The 11,400-nt window shown below is 39.4% G+C and overlaps 1 protein-coding gene across 1 annotated transcript; it reads right to left on the reverse strand.

The window, feature by feature from the left end:
- Window positions 1-529: 529 nt before the first annotated feature.
- Window positions 530-8,729, reverse strand: LOC105028491 (mucin-2). The gene is made up of 6 exons (XM_034289117.1): window positions 8,671-8,729; window positions 8,367-8,509; window positions 7,180-8,222; window positions 6,789-6,914; window positions 1,795-1,877; window positions 530-1,211 (listed from the first exon to the last, which is right to left on the reverse strand). Exons 1-5 carry the CDS (start codon window positions 8,679-8,681, stop codon window positions 1,821-1,823), a joined length of 1,380 nt encoding a protein of 459 aa, XP_034145008.1. The 5' UTR covers window positions 8,682-8,729; the 3' UTR covers window positions 530-1,211; window positions 1,795-1,820.
- Window positions 8,730-11,400: the final 2,671 nt, after the last annotated feature.

Consider the following 11,400-nt stretch of genomic DNA (forward strand, 5'->3'; position numbering starts at 1 on the left):
CTGAGTCCCCATGTTCAGATTAGAAAAGGAATGTGGGGGGATCTGGGGTTTTGCCTAAGGGGCATCCTTTACCGGCACCAGCGGATTAGAGGGTTACTCGTAAATCAGTAAATCTGTATAACCCTTAGTATCTATCTGTTGGTTGTCCAAACATTGTGATTCCTCAGGAGTTGAGAAGGTTACCCAAGCCTATCCCCTTGTGTGAAGCCCAGGACATGTGATAGAACAAAGGGAATGTGTTTTATTGACATAAGATAGATGGACAACAACTTACCACACCCCTTTTAACTGTAATAAATACGGACTGTTCACTGTCATGGACACATTTTCTTACCAATATGGCTACCTAATCATCCCCAGCTTTCAGTTGACTCATTCGTCTCATCTCCTACCCGTGGAAGTTTTCCCCAGGTTGTTTCATTAAATGTGTTCTCCGTCAACTTACCTGGCAAAATTATAGTAAAATGAAAAACAAATGCATCCAATCTAATGCCTAAAAACTACACTGAGGTTGAAATTTGTATTACATCTTTATTTTAAAACAGATTTTAAATAAAATGTTTATAACAACTATACACAGTGACTCCAAATATTTCTAGACAGTTGATTCTTACTGATTTACTTACATTTACTAATATTTTTGTGTTTTACTTATTGGGTTGGATATTTGTGGAATAGTTTTCTATATGGTATGTTAGCATCCCTAAAATATCTTGTCCAGTGGTTAGAAGAAATGATGAAATCCAGATCTGTAGCAGAATTGTGCTTCCCAACTTATCGATATACACTTTTTGGCCTCCTTTACTAATCTACGATCAACAGTGTTTTTCTTTTTTATTACGATCAACATTCTTCTTTTTTTATGTGATGCTTGCCTCCAGTAAAGACTGAACAATAAAAATCAACCCATTACCAGTTAGAGCCCAAAATGGTTGATCAAGGTTGACCCAAAATTAATAGTCCCAGTGCATATATGCTGATTAAATCCATATATCAATATTAATACATATGCTGTTAATAATTAACAAAATAACATTAGAACCAAATAAATACAATAAAAGTTGATATTCCATTCAGTGAGAAGAAGGCCAACATGATTCCAATTAAGATGTCCAAAATAAAATAACTGTGCACTGAATTCTCATTGATCCCATGCACTTAACTTCAAAAGATAATTTCATTTGGTCTTCTTACCCTAGTGCTTGGAGGTTCTGGTTGAAACAAAGGCATGAAAGTTAGTCAAAAAACAATCACTTATAAAAATAGAAAATTAACTTGACAACGAAAGACAATGTATACAGAAACACATGAAAAATGTAGTGATTTGGGTATTCCTAGAAAGTAATTTTTTTAATCAATTTGTGCTGTATGTTGACATCTCTACGCATGGAGATCTGTTCATCTAAAATGTCATATTGCTACCATCTCCCTCAAGTCTAACATGTCATATTGCTACCATCTCCCTCAAGTCTAACATGTCATATTGCTACCATCTCCATCAAGTCTAACATGTCATATTGCTACCATCTCCATCAAGTCTAACATGTCATATTGCTACCATCTCCCTAAAGTCTAACATGTCATATTGCTACCATCTCCATCAAGTCTAACATGTCATATTGCTACCATCTCCCTAAAGTCTAACATGTCATATTGCTACCATCTCCCTCAAGTCTAACATGTCATATTGCTACCATCTCCATCAAGTCTAAAATGAAAGAAACCATTCAGTTGAGGTTGTCTCTTGGGATTAAACACTTTAATGTGACAAACATGCAAACAAATTCCACCTACCCTTATGTTAGAACTTCATAGTGAGCTCACTTGTTCACTATGTAAGTCCCTGTTCTGTTTTTGGATGGTGCGTCCATTTCCTCCTGTATCAGTGAAAATATTCATTGTTAAGGAGGTAAAACCATATGTTAAGGAGATACTGCACACTATATTTTATAAGGAAAAACATTTTGCAGTCTGATTTTGAGTGGTAGATTAGAATATGTTTATCTGTCGCCAGGGACAGTTGACATTAGAGGCAGCCTTGTTTTGGGAGTCCATCTCTAAGGTTGACAGATCATTATGCAATGACCTCACTGTATACATAAATACATTGAATCAAATACACATCTCTACTGGAAAAACCTTAGCATGAAATCTTTGCCAGCAGCAACAGAATGAATTTAAAAACATACCTATATACAGTTGTGCTCAAAAGTTTGCATACCCATGAAGAATTGGTAATACATGTACCATTTGTAAAGAAAACGTGTTTTGCCTGCTCACTCATCTTTTTTTCTTATGGGATTCACATTGAACTGTATGTCATAGCAGAATTGCACAATCAAAAAACAAGACATGGCAACAAAGAAAAAAATAAACTGACCCCTGTTCAAAAGTCTGCATACCCTTAGTTCTTAATACTGTGTAGCTCCCTATTCGTCTTGGCAAAATGCCTCCAGGTCATGCAGTCTTTGGTCGTCTTGCATGAACCACACATTTGAGATCTCCCCAGAGTGGCTCGATGATATTAAGGTCAGGAGATTGTGATGGCCAGGGGCGACTTGTCATTAGGGGCAGGTTGTCAACAGAAAGAACTGCAACAAAATTATGTTCTTTTTATTTTTCGAAGATTACTTCCTATAAATTATTATCTATGAATATAGCATCTTCCTAAATTGCATATCATTTGTGTTAGGATTTTATTTCATGTTCATTGGTCCCTGCCTTGCTGCTTCAGACTACGTTCTGCCGATTTGAGTTTGCAGTAGTAGGCCATAGGCTAAGCTTGAATGTGGGGCTAGCCCCTCTCTCACAATGCAATGTACATTGTATGTGTGAAAATATGAATACCCATGCTCAGAATGTTTGTGTGATCAATGTAGATCACACAAATTTGATGGCAAGTGGGGCTGACAGCCGGTAGCCCCACTACAGCGTCATTTCGTATTTCAGACCTGATTGGCTATCTGTTTATCTGGCGCCAACATTAGTCGGCAAAAAGAGCAAGGAGGATAGATCAGTGGCGTAGTTTGCCCTGGGCGTCTGGGGTTATAGCTCAGATTCTTTTATAAATAGCCCCGGATTTCAAATGGAAAACTAATAATAAAATATAAAAATGGCTCCTGATCTGTTCATCTATAATTTAGATCACGCATTATGACAATGTGGACGTGTAGCCCGCTAGCATGTACATCAAACTTTTCAGCATGTACATTCAAAACCCTGTACTTTCTGTCCCGGGCGAGGCGGGAAGGTGGGCTAAGCCCCAAATGTATTGGGATCCTAGAGATGCCTCTGGGGTAGATTGTCTTAGCTAGCTTGTTAGCTTCACAAACGCCAGATAACTTGAGAAAATTAATAAAGTGGATTTCATACTCGAGCACCGGTTTGAAACACTTAATTTGGAGGTGAAACTTGAAGTAAAGTGACTTGGTACCCATCAGCCACAGGATATTGTTATCACTCAAACTGCTGGTAAAATTAACCGCGGGATTAACGTGGAGTGGTTTTTGAAGATAAAGTGGCTAACGGTTAGCATACAAAAGAAGGCACTCTTCTGTTTTCCATGTCTGCTATTTGGTGGAGATGGTACTTAGTCGAGGACTGAAGCTGGGTGTAATGAGTGGAAATGTCCCAGGGGTACAGACGCTTATGAAAGAGACATGCCCAGTTTGTTCACTGCTATGCTCACCAGCTGAACCTGAGCTTGCAGCAAGTTTGTTTAGCAAGGATGAGAAGTTTTTTTTTGCAGATTTAACTGCTTTTGCCACCTTTTTCTCTGGCGCTCCAAACCGTGTTGCAGCACTTGCTTAGGCAACACAAAGACGCATTCCAAGGCCACCCGCTGTACGATGGAACTTTAAAAGTAGAACTGTCAATGCAGTTTGGGAAAACCACACTGCGCTGCTCCTGTGTATGGAGGACATACTCACACAACCAGGATGGGATGAGGCCACCATAAGTGAGGCATATGGCCTGTCAAAAAAACTCTGGGACTGAGCCTTTCTGCAGCTGATGGAATTTATTTTTGTTCCTTATGCCAGATGTTTATGTTTTATACAACATTCTGTAATGTTGTATAAAACATTACAGAGCATCGATGCATTTGGGATTAGCAGTGCGCTCACCCGTTTCAAGGAGAATGTCCAGAATATGTGGAAGCAGACTGATGAATGGGCTGCCAGCGTTCACGATGGAACAGACGAGCCAGGCCCGATGAGTAACCAACACAGCGCTGGTGGTGAAGGAGGCATTCGACACAGTCATCTCCCAGGTGGAGCAGAGGTTTTCAAGAAGTGACCACCTGATCGCTGCCAAGCTGGTTGACAGCTCGCTCTTCCCACAATTTGTCCTGTCATTCCCTACACCTGCGCTTGACTGTGCGGTGAAACTATGGCCTCTAGAAAACAAAGGATTAAGTCTGAGCTGACCACTCTGTACCGCCACACTGAGCTTCACACTGGTAAGACAGCCATGTCTCTGTTAAGATCCATCCATGAGAACAACCTAGAGGAGGCTTTTGCTGAGACCGTCACTCTGCTGAAAATTATCATAGCAACACCTATGATGACATCCAAGTCAGAGAGGAACTTTTCTACCTTGAAGAGGGTAAAAACCTTCACTCGCAATACCATGGGACAGCTGCGACTCAACGCATTGGCCATGTTGTCCATCGAAAGCCAGCTGATTCAGCAGCTACATGACTTAATTCCAAAAAAAGTCATCAAATGTTTGCCCAGAGGAAGAGCTGCCATGCCACCTTTGTCTTCAAGTGAGCCCTCAGCCTTGGTGAGTGAAAGCATATTTTATCATCCTGCCTTTGTGGTGCTGGTCCGTGCATTGGTCATAGTTTTGTGCTTGATATATCGATTGATATAGCTGGTGACGAGTGTCAGTGTTTCCATGCTATATTTTGAAATGGTTTGTGCCCCAAAAATCTTTTCACCATTGTCGTGCTGGAAAGTCCAAGAGCTTCCCATGCACAGCTTCTGTGCAGAGGAATGCAAATTGTCTGCCACTATTTTCTGATAACATGTTGCATTAATTTTGTCATACATTTTCACATGATTCCCCGTGCTTTTAGAGCTCACACACCCCCAGAACATTAGTGAGCCACCACCATGCTTCACTGTGGGGATGGTATTCTGTTCACTATAGGCCTTGTTGACCCCTCTCCAAACATAGCATGGTTGCGACCATAATGCTCTGTTTTGGTCTTGTCACTCCAATTTACAGTGTGGCTGAAGTTGCTCCTTGAAACAATCACAACATCTTCTTCCAGAGCCAATATTTCTCCTGAGGTTACCTGTGGGTTTTTCTTTGTATACCGAACAATTCTTCTGGCAGTTTTGGATGAAATCTTTCTTGGTCTACCTGACCGTGGCTTGGTATCAAGAGATCTTTGAATTTTCAACTTCTTAATAAATGATTGAACAATACTGACTGGCATTGCAAGGCTTTGGATATCTTTTTATATCCTTTTCCATCTTTATAAAGTTCCATTACCTTGTTATGCAGGTCTTTTGACAGTTATTTTCTGTTCTCCATGGTTCAATATCTAGCCTGCTCAGTGCATCCATGTGAGAGCTAACAAACTCATTGACTATTCATACACAGACACTAATTGCAATTTAAAATGCCACAAGTGTGGGAAATTCACCTTTAATTGCCATTTTTACCTGTGTATGTCACCTTTTGTGTCTGTAACAAGGCCAAACAAAGGTATGTAAACTTTTGATCAGGGACATTTGGGTGATTTCTGTTATCATTATGATTTAAAAAGGAGCCAAACACATGCATGATCTGTCATATTTTCAAAGAATTTCACAATTTCTGCCACGGTATGCAAACATATGAGCAACTGTAAATATCAGTCACATGAAATGCATAAACACAGATATCCAACATAATCATTCAATCAAAGCAATGGAAATGAATATTATACATTTCCAAAACGTTTGAAACATCAGAATCGTCTTTATTTGCTTATTACATTATCACATACCCAGAATGTTACATGGGGTACAGGTGCCCGCTATTGGTAGGCAACATATAGGGTAAGACAACATAAATTAAACCAAAGACTTAAACACAAACAGGACCAATGTCCAGAACACCAAGTGCCAACTTGTATTAACACCACAAAAAAATTACATTGATTCCCTCGTTTACTGCTTCTCATATGTTTGAAGTATCATTACCACCCAGTCAATGGTCTCTTTGTTTGGTGTTAAGAGAGAGAGCACTGTGTCCAACATTAGTGAATCCCATGCTATTTGTATTCAGCTTCACTTTCATTACTTGTTCAATATGAAAACATTTCTAGGATGTACACTGCCTTTTATCACTGAAACAAAGATGTTGCTAGTCATTCAGAGTGACACATGCCTATAGCAGGATTTCAAACTGTGAGTTTGGATGGTAAATTGCGTCATCCCATGATGCATGATTAAGGCTATATGCTGAAAGCCTTAATGGTCAGTGATTGCTTTCAATTGCTTGTCTGGTCTACCAAGAACATTGCCTAAGTGTGCAAGTTGCTTTGGGTTGGAGTGTAGCTTGGGACCCCTTTTTGATGCTACAGAGTGAGTTAGGCTGATGGAATCTCTTTGAGGAAGGCTAGGATTTCCCACGCCTCAGGTTACCCTGGTCAAAGACGGCAGGGCACAAAGAAACATTTATCTGGCATTGAGGCAGAGCGGCTAGTCTTAGTAACCATAGCCAACGTTCTCTCTCGAGTCTGGAGAATCTGAGCCAGTGTGTGTGCCTCACTATCAAGACATAGGACTTACATAGGGTATGCTGTTGGTCACGTCGAAGCGGCTGTGTGTGGAGTACATTGGGATGTCTCCCCCGTGGTTGATCTGGTCGTATGTGCTGTAACTTCTGTTTCTCTGGCTACAGCACCACCAGACAAGCTAAAGATCAGGAAAACAGAAGAATCATAGTATCTTTATAATGGCCCCCACACCATGGCATTACTACTATGATTATCACAGTTTCTGTTTTCTAACAGGGCTATCAATATTTCTTTTTTCTAGCATGGTTATCACTGTTTCTGTTTTCTAGCATGGTTATCAAAGTTACTGTTTTCTAGCAAGGTTATCACTATTTCTGAGAAAAAAGCTGTTTTATATTGTGTTCAGAAAGAAAAAAATCCAGTTTTCTGTGTTTTGTACTCACCAGCAATATTAAAAGAACAAGGAGAAGTAACAAGATCAGTGCAGCTAAAACCAGTAGAGCTATCCCCCATCCCGGGACCCCCGCTCCCCCAGCCATAGCAATAGGACCACCGGTGGTGATTAAGGTCTTAGTTGTGTTGGTAGTTTCTCGAGGACTTCTGGTGGTGATTAAGGTCTTAGTTGTGTTGATAGTTTCTCCTGGACTACTGGTGGTGTTTTTGCTCTTAGTTGTTTTGGTAGTTTCTCCAGGACTACTGATTGTGTTTATGCTCTTAGGTGTTTTGGTAGTCTCTCCAGGACGACTGGTGGTGTTTATGCTCTTAGGTGTTTTGGTAGTCTCTCCAGGACTACTGGAGGTGTTTATGCTCTTAGTTGTTTTGGTAGTCTCTCCAGGACTACTGGTGGTGGTTAAGGTCTTAGTTGTTTTGGTAGTCTCTCCAGGACTACTGGAGGTGTTTATGCTCTTAGTTGTTTTGATAATCTCTCCAGGACTACTGGTGGTGTTTATGCTCTTAGTTGTTTTGATAGTCTCTCCAGGACTACTGGTGGTGTTTATGCTCTTAGGTGTTTTGGTAGTCTCTCCAGGACTACTGGAGGTGTTTATGCTCTTAGGTGTTTTGGTAGTCTCTCCAGGACTACTGTTGGTGTTTATGCTCTTTGTTGTTTTGGTAGTCTCTCCAGGACTACTGGTGATGTTTATGCTCTTAGTTGTTTTGGTAGTCTCTCCAGGACTACTGGAGGTGTTTATGCTCTTAGGTGTTTTGGTAGTCTCTCCAGGACTACTGTTGGTGTTTATGCTCTTAGTTGTTTTGGTAGTTTCTCTAGGAATAGTTGAACCTTCCATTCCATTGTTTGGTTTAGGAGTAATCGTGGTGGTTTCCAACTTGGTGATGTTGCCAGATAAATTAGTTTCATTAGGTGTATTTGCCTGCCTGGGCCTTCGGTTAGCAATTGCTGGGACAGCTGGGTTATGTGGTGGTGTGGACGTTATGATGGCAGTTAAAGGTCCTACTTGAAGTAGTGTGGCCTCAAGTGGAAGTTGACCTAAGATATTAACAAAATATTTGTGATTATGGTTCTATTATATATTATTTCCAACAGTTTTCAAGCTGTATTTGCAATACAGGTGATATTTCTTTTACAAGTGATATTTCTTATTTGCATTGAAATTGTTGATGTATTCTTTACCTTCAGGAAAGGTGACATCTCGGTCAATTGTTTTTGATGGATATGTTTGGATATTATTGGTAAATGTACTTTTGATCAAATTTGAATGTATGTAGTTGGTACTCCTAAACATTAATGTGGAGTTTGCAATGACTGATCCATTGCTGCAAAAAATGAAATGAGAACAACCTTAATAAACAGTTGCAATGGATAAATATAAATATATATATATATATATATATATATATATATATTGTTTAAATGAGTAGTTGAACATTATACTGAATAGTATATTTTTTTTGTCAATTTCAACATTAGACCTTACCTGAAGATCATGTTAATTATTCCCTCGTATTTTCCATACGATAATGGGCTGTAGACAACATACAGCTGAAAACCAAAGACACAGATCTGCTATTATCATGGCACACATTTACTTACCATACACACTGCCATAGTTTTGAAATGTTCTTGACTAGAGAGGTTGATCATCCAGTCTGAATCCATTATAGCATGCCTTTCACACGATGAAGGCAAAATTGACTTGAAACAAACAAGCAGCGGAAAGATGGCTGCAGTGCAGGCCTGGTTGATTAGGAACTGGGTACCCAATTTCTGGTCATGGCAATGAGCTGCAAACATCAGGAAATTACTGCATCCAAAGTATACTGTATGTAAGCAAGCAAGCAAGTTTATTTATAAAGCATAAGTCATACATAGGAGCAATTCAATGTGCTTTACAAAGAAAAAAAACGAATCTAAAAAAAAAAATAGAATAAAAACAAATAATAAAAACAATATAACATCATAATAATAAAACATAGAATAATAAAATATAAATAGAATAAAAACAAAACAAAAACTTGACTATTAGATTCCATGAGGAAGCTATAAAACAGTGTGGTTAAGTTTAAGCGCTCAGTTATAGGAGCGTGAAAAGAGAAAATTGGATTTAAAAATTGATATGTTTGGGGCACGACTAAGATCTTCTGGTCGTTTATTCCAGTTGTGTGCAGCATAACTGCTAAATGCAGCTTCCCCATATATAGTATGGACTCTGGGCTCTACTAACTGAACTGAGTTCATGGATCTAAGAGCCCTGCTTGGTTTATACTCTACAAACATATCAGAAATGTATTTGGAGTCTAAACCATTCAGTGATTAATAGACTAAAAGCACCACTTTAAAATGTATTCTGTAACATACTGGAAGCCAGTGCAAAGATTAAGAACCGGAGTGACGTGCTCTGTTCTCTTGGTCCTGGTTAATATTCTAGCAGCAGCATTCTGAATGAGCTGCAGCTGTTTTACAGTATTTTTGGGGAGTCCAGATAAGAGGCCATTACAGTAATCAACCCTACTAAAGATAAAAGCATGGATGATGGTCTTTTTGGGACACCAAGCCCTTGATTCTGGCTATCTTTTTAAGATGATACAGTAGAATGCTGTATTAGTGAAGGCTTTGTTATGACTATCGAACGTGAGGTGAGTCTGTCACTAGACCAAGATTACGCACTTGGTCCCTGGTTTTTAGCGCCTGAGAATCCAGCTCTTTACTAGTTCTCTTATTTTTGTTGCCAAACAAAATAATCTCTGTGGCCCAGAGGTAGCATATAGAGATTGAACAGAGGTGGTCAGAGAACTGATCCCTGGGGAATTCTGCATGTCATAGATGCGACAAATTACTAAATATTACTACTTTTTTCTTATTTGTTATGCTGTCTACCTGTCAAAATACATTTGGTCCCCTTACAGTATGTATGTAGATACCATTTGGGAACTCTGTAACCGTTTGGGAACTAAGGAGACCAATTGCTGTAGTTTTGAAAGTGAAATGTTTTCCTATTCTTGCTTGATATAGGATTTCAGCAGCTCAACAGTTCGGGGACTCCTTTGTTGTATTTTTTGTTTCATAATGCCTCAAATGTTTTCAATGGGTGACAGGTCTGGACTGCAGACAGGCCAGTTAAGCACCCAGACTCTTTTACCACGGAGCCATGCTGCTGTAATACGTGCAGAATGTGGTTGGCATTGTCTTGCTGAAATATACGTGTTCTGAGTAGCAGCATATGTTGCTCCAAAACCTGTATATATTGTTCCGCGTTAATAGGGTCTTCACAGATGTGCAAATCACCCATGCCTTGTGCGCTAATGCACCCCCAGGCCCAGAGAAGGGGGCAGTGGTTCTGGATCTTGTTTATGTATGGTTTCTTCTTAGCATGGTAGAATGCTAACTTGCATTTGTGGATGCAGCGATGTAGTGTTCCCAGACAATGGTTTTCGAAAGTGTTCCTGAGCCCATGCAGTGATGTCTACTAAAGGATCCTGTCTGTTTTTAATGCAATGCCGTCTGAACGCTGGAAGATCACAATCATCAAATATTGGTTTTCGGCCTTGTCCCTTGCATACAGAGTTGTCTCCGGATTCTCTGAATCTTTTAATCATATTATGTACCATAGATGACGAGATCCCCCAATTCTTAGCAATTTTACATTGAGAAACGTTATTCTTAAATTGTGGCACTACTTGCCCGCACAGTCTTTCACAGAGTGACGAACCCCTCCCCATCCTCACTTCTGACAGACCCATCTTCTCTGGAATTATTTTATAATATCCAGTCATGTTATTGACCTGTTGCCAATTAATCTAATTAATTGTAAGATGTTCCACTAGGTTTAGTTTTTTTGTGTGGCTGGCATCAAATTCAAAGTGGGCATATATTTTTCAATAAACAATAACACGTCTCAGTTTCAACGATTGATATGTTGTATTGGAACAGTTTTCTATTGAAAATAGGGTAAAAAAGAAATTCACATCATTGTATTCTGTCTTTATTTACGGATTATGTAGCGTCCCAACTTTTTTGGAAATGTGGTTATAGTAGCCAATCTTCATTACAGTAGGCTCTATGAGGACAGCAGAGATGGTGTATGAATCCCTGCGCACAGTATGAGCCACATAAGCGTAGATGCTTGTGGAAGACAGAGTAAAGATCCAGAAATAAATACAGAAAAAGTCACAATATGCTACCAAAGCTTATTTTGGAACTATAATCA

Source organism: Esox lucius, chromosome 20 (genome assembly GCF_011004845.1).
Source record: "Esox lucius isolate fEsoLuc1 chromosome 20, fEsoLuc1.pri, whole genome shotgun sequence".
NCBI lineage: Eukaryota > Metazoa > Chordata > Actinopteri > Esociformes > Esocidae > Esox > Esox lucius.

Bases quoted from the DNA above. Each gene is read 5' to 3' on its own strand.
- LOC105028491 (XM_034289117.1), bottom strand. The intron at 8,223-8,366 runs GTAAAGAATACA...TTAATATCTTAG, and splicing joins AGATGTCACCTTTCCTGAAG to GTCAACTTCCACTTGAGGCC. The intron at 1,878-6,788 runs GTAAGTCCTATG...TCACTGATACAG, and splicing joins TGACCAACAGCATACCCTAT to GAGGAAATGGACGCACCATC.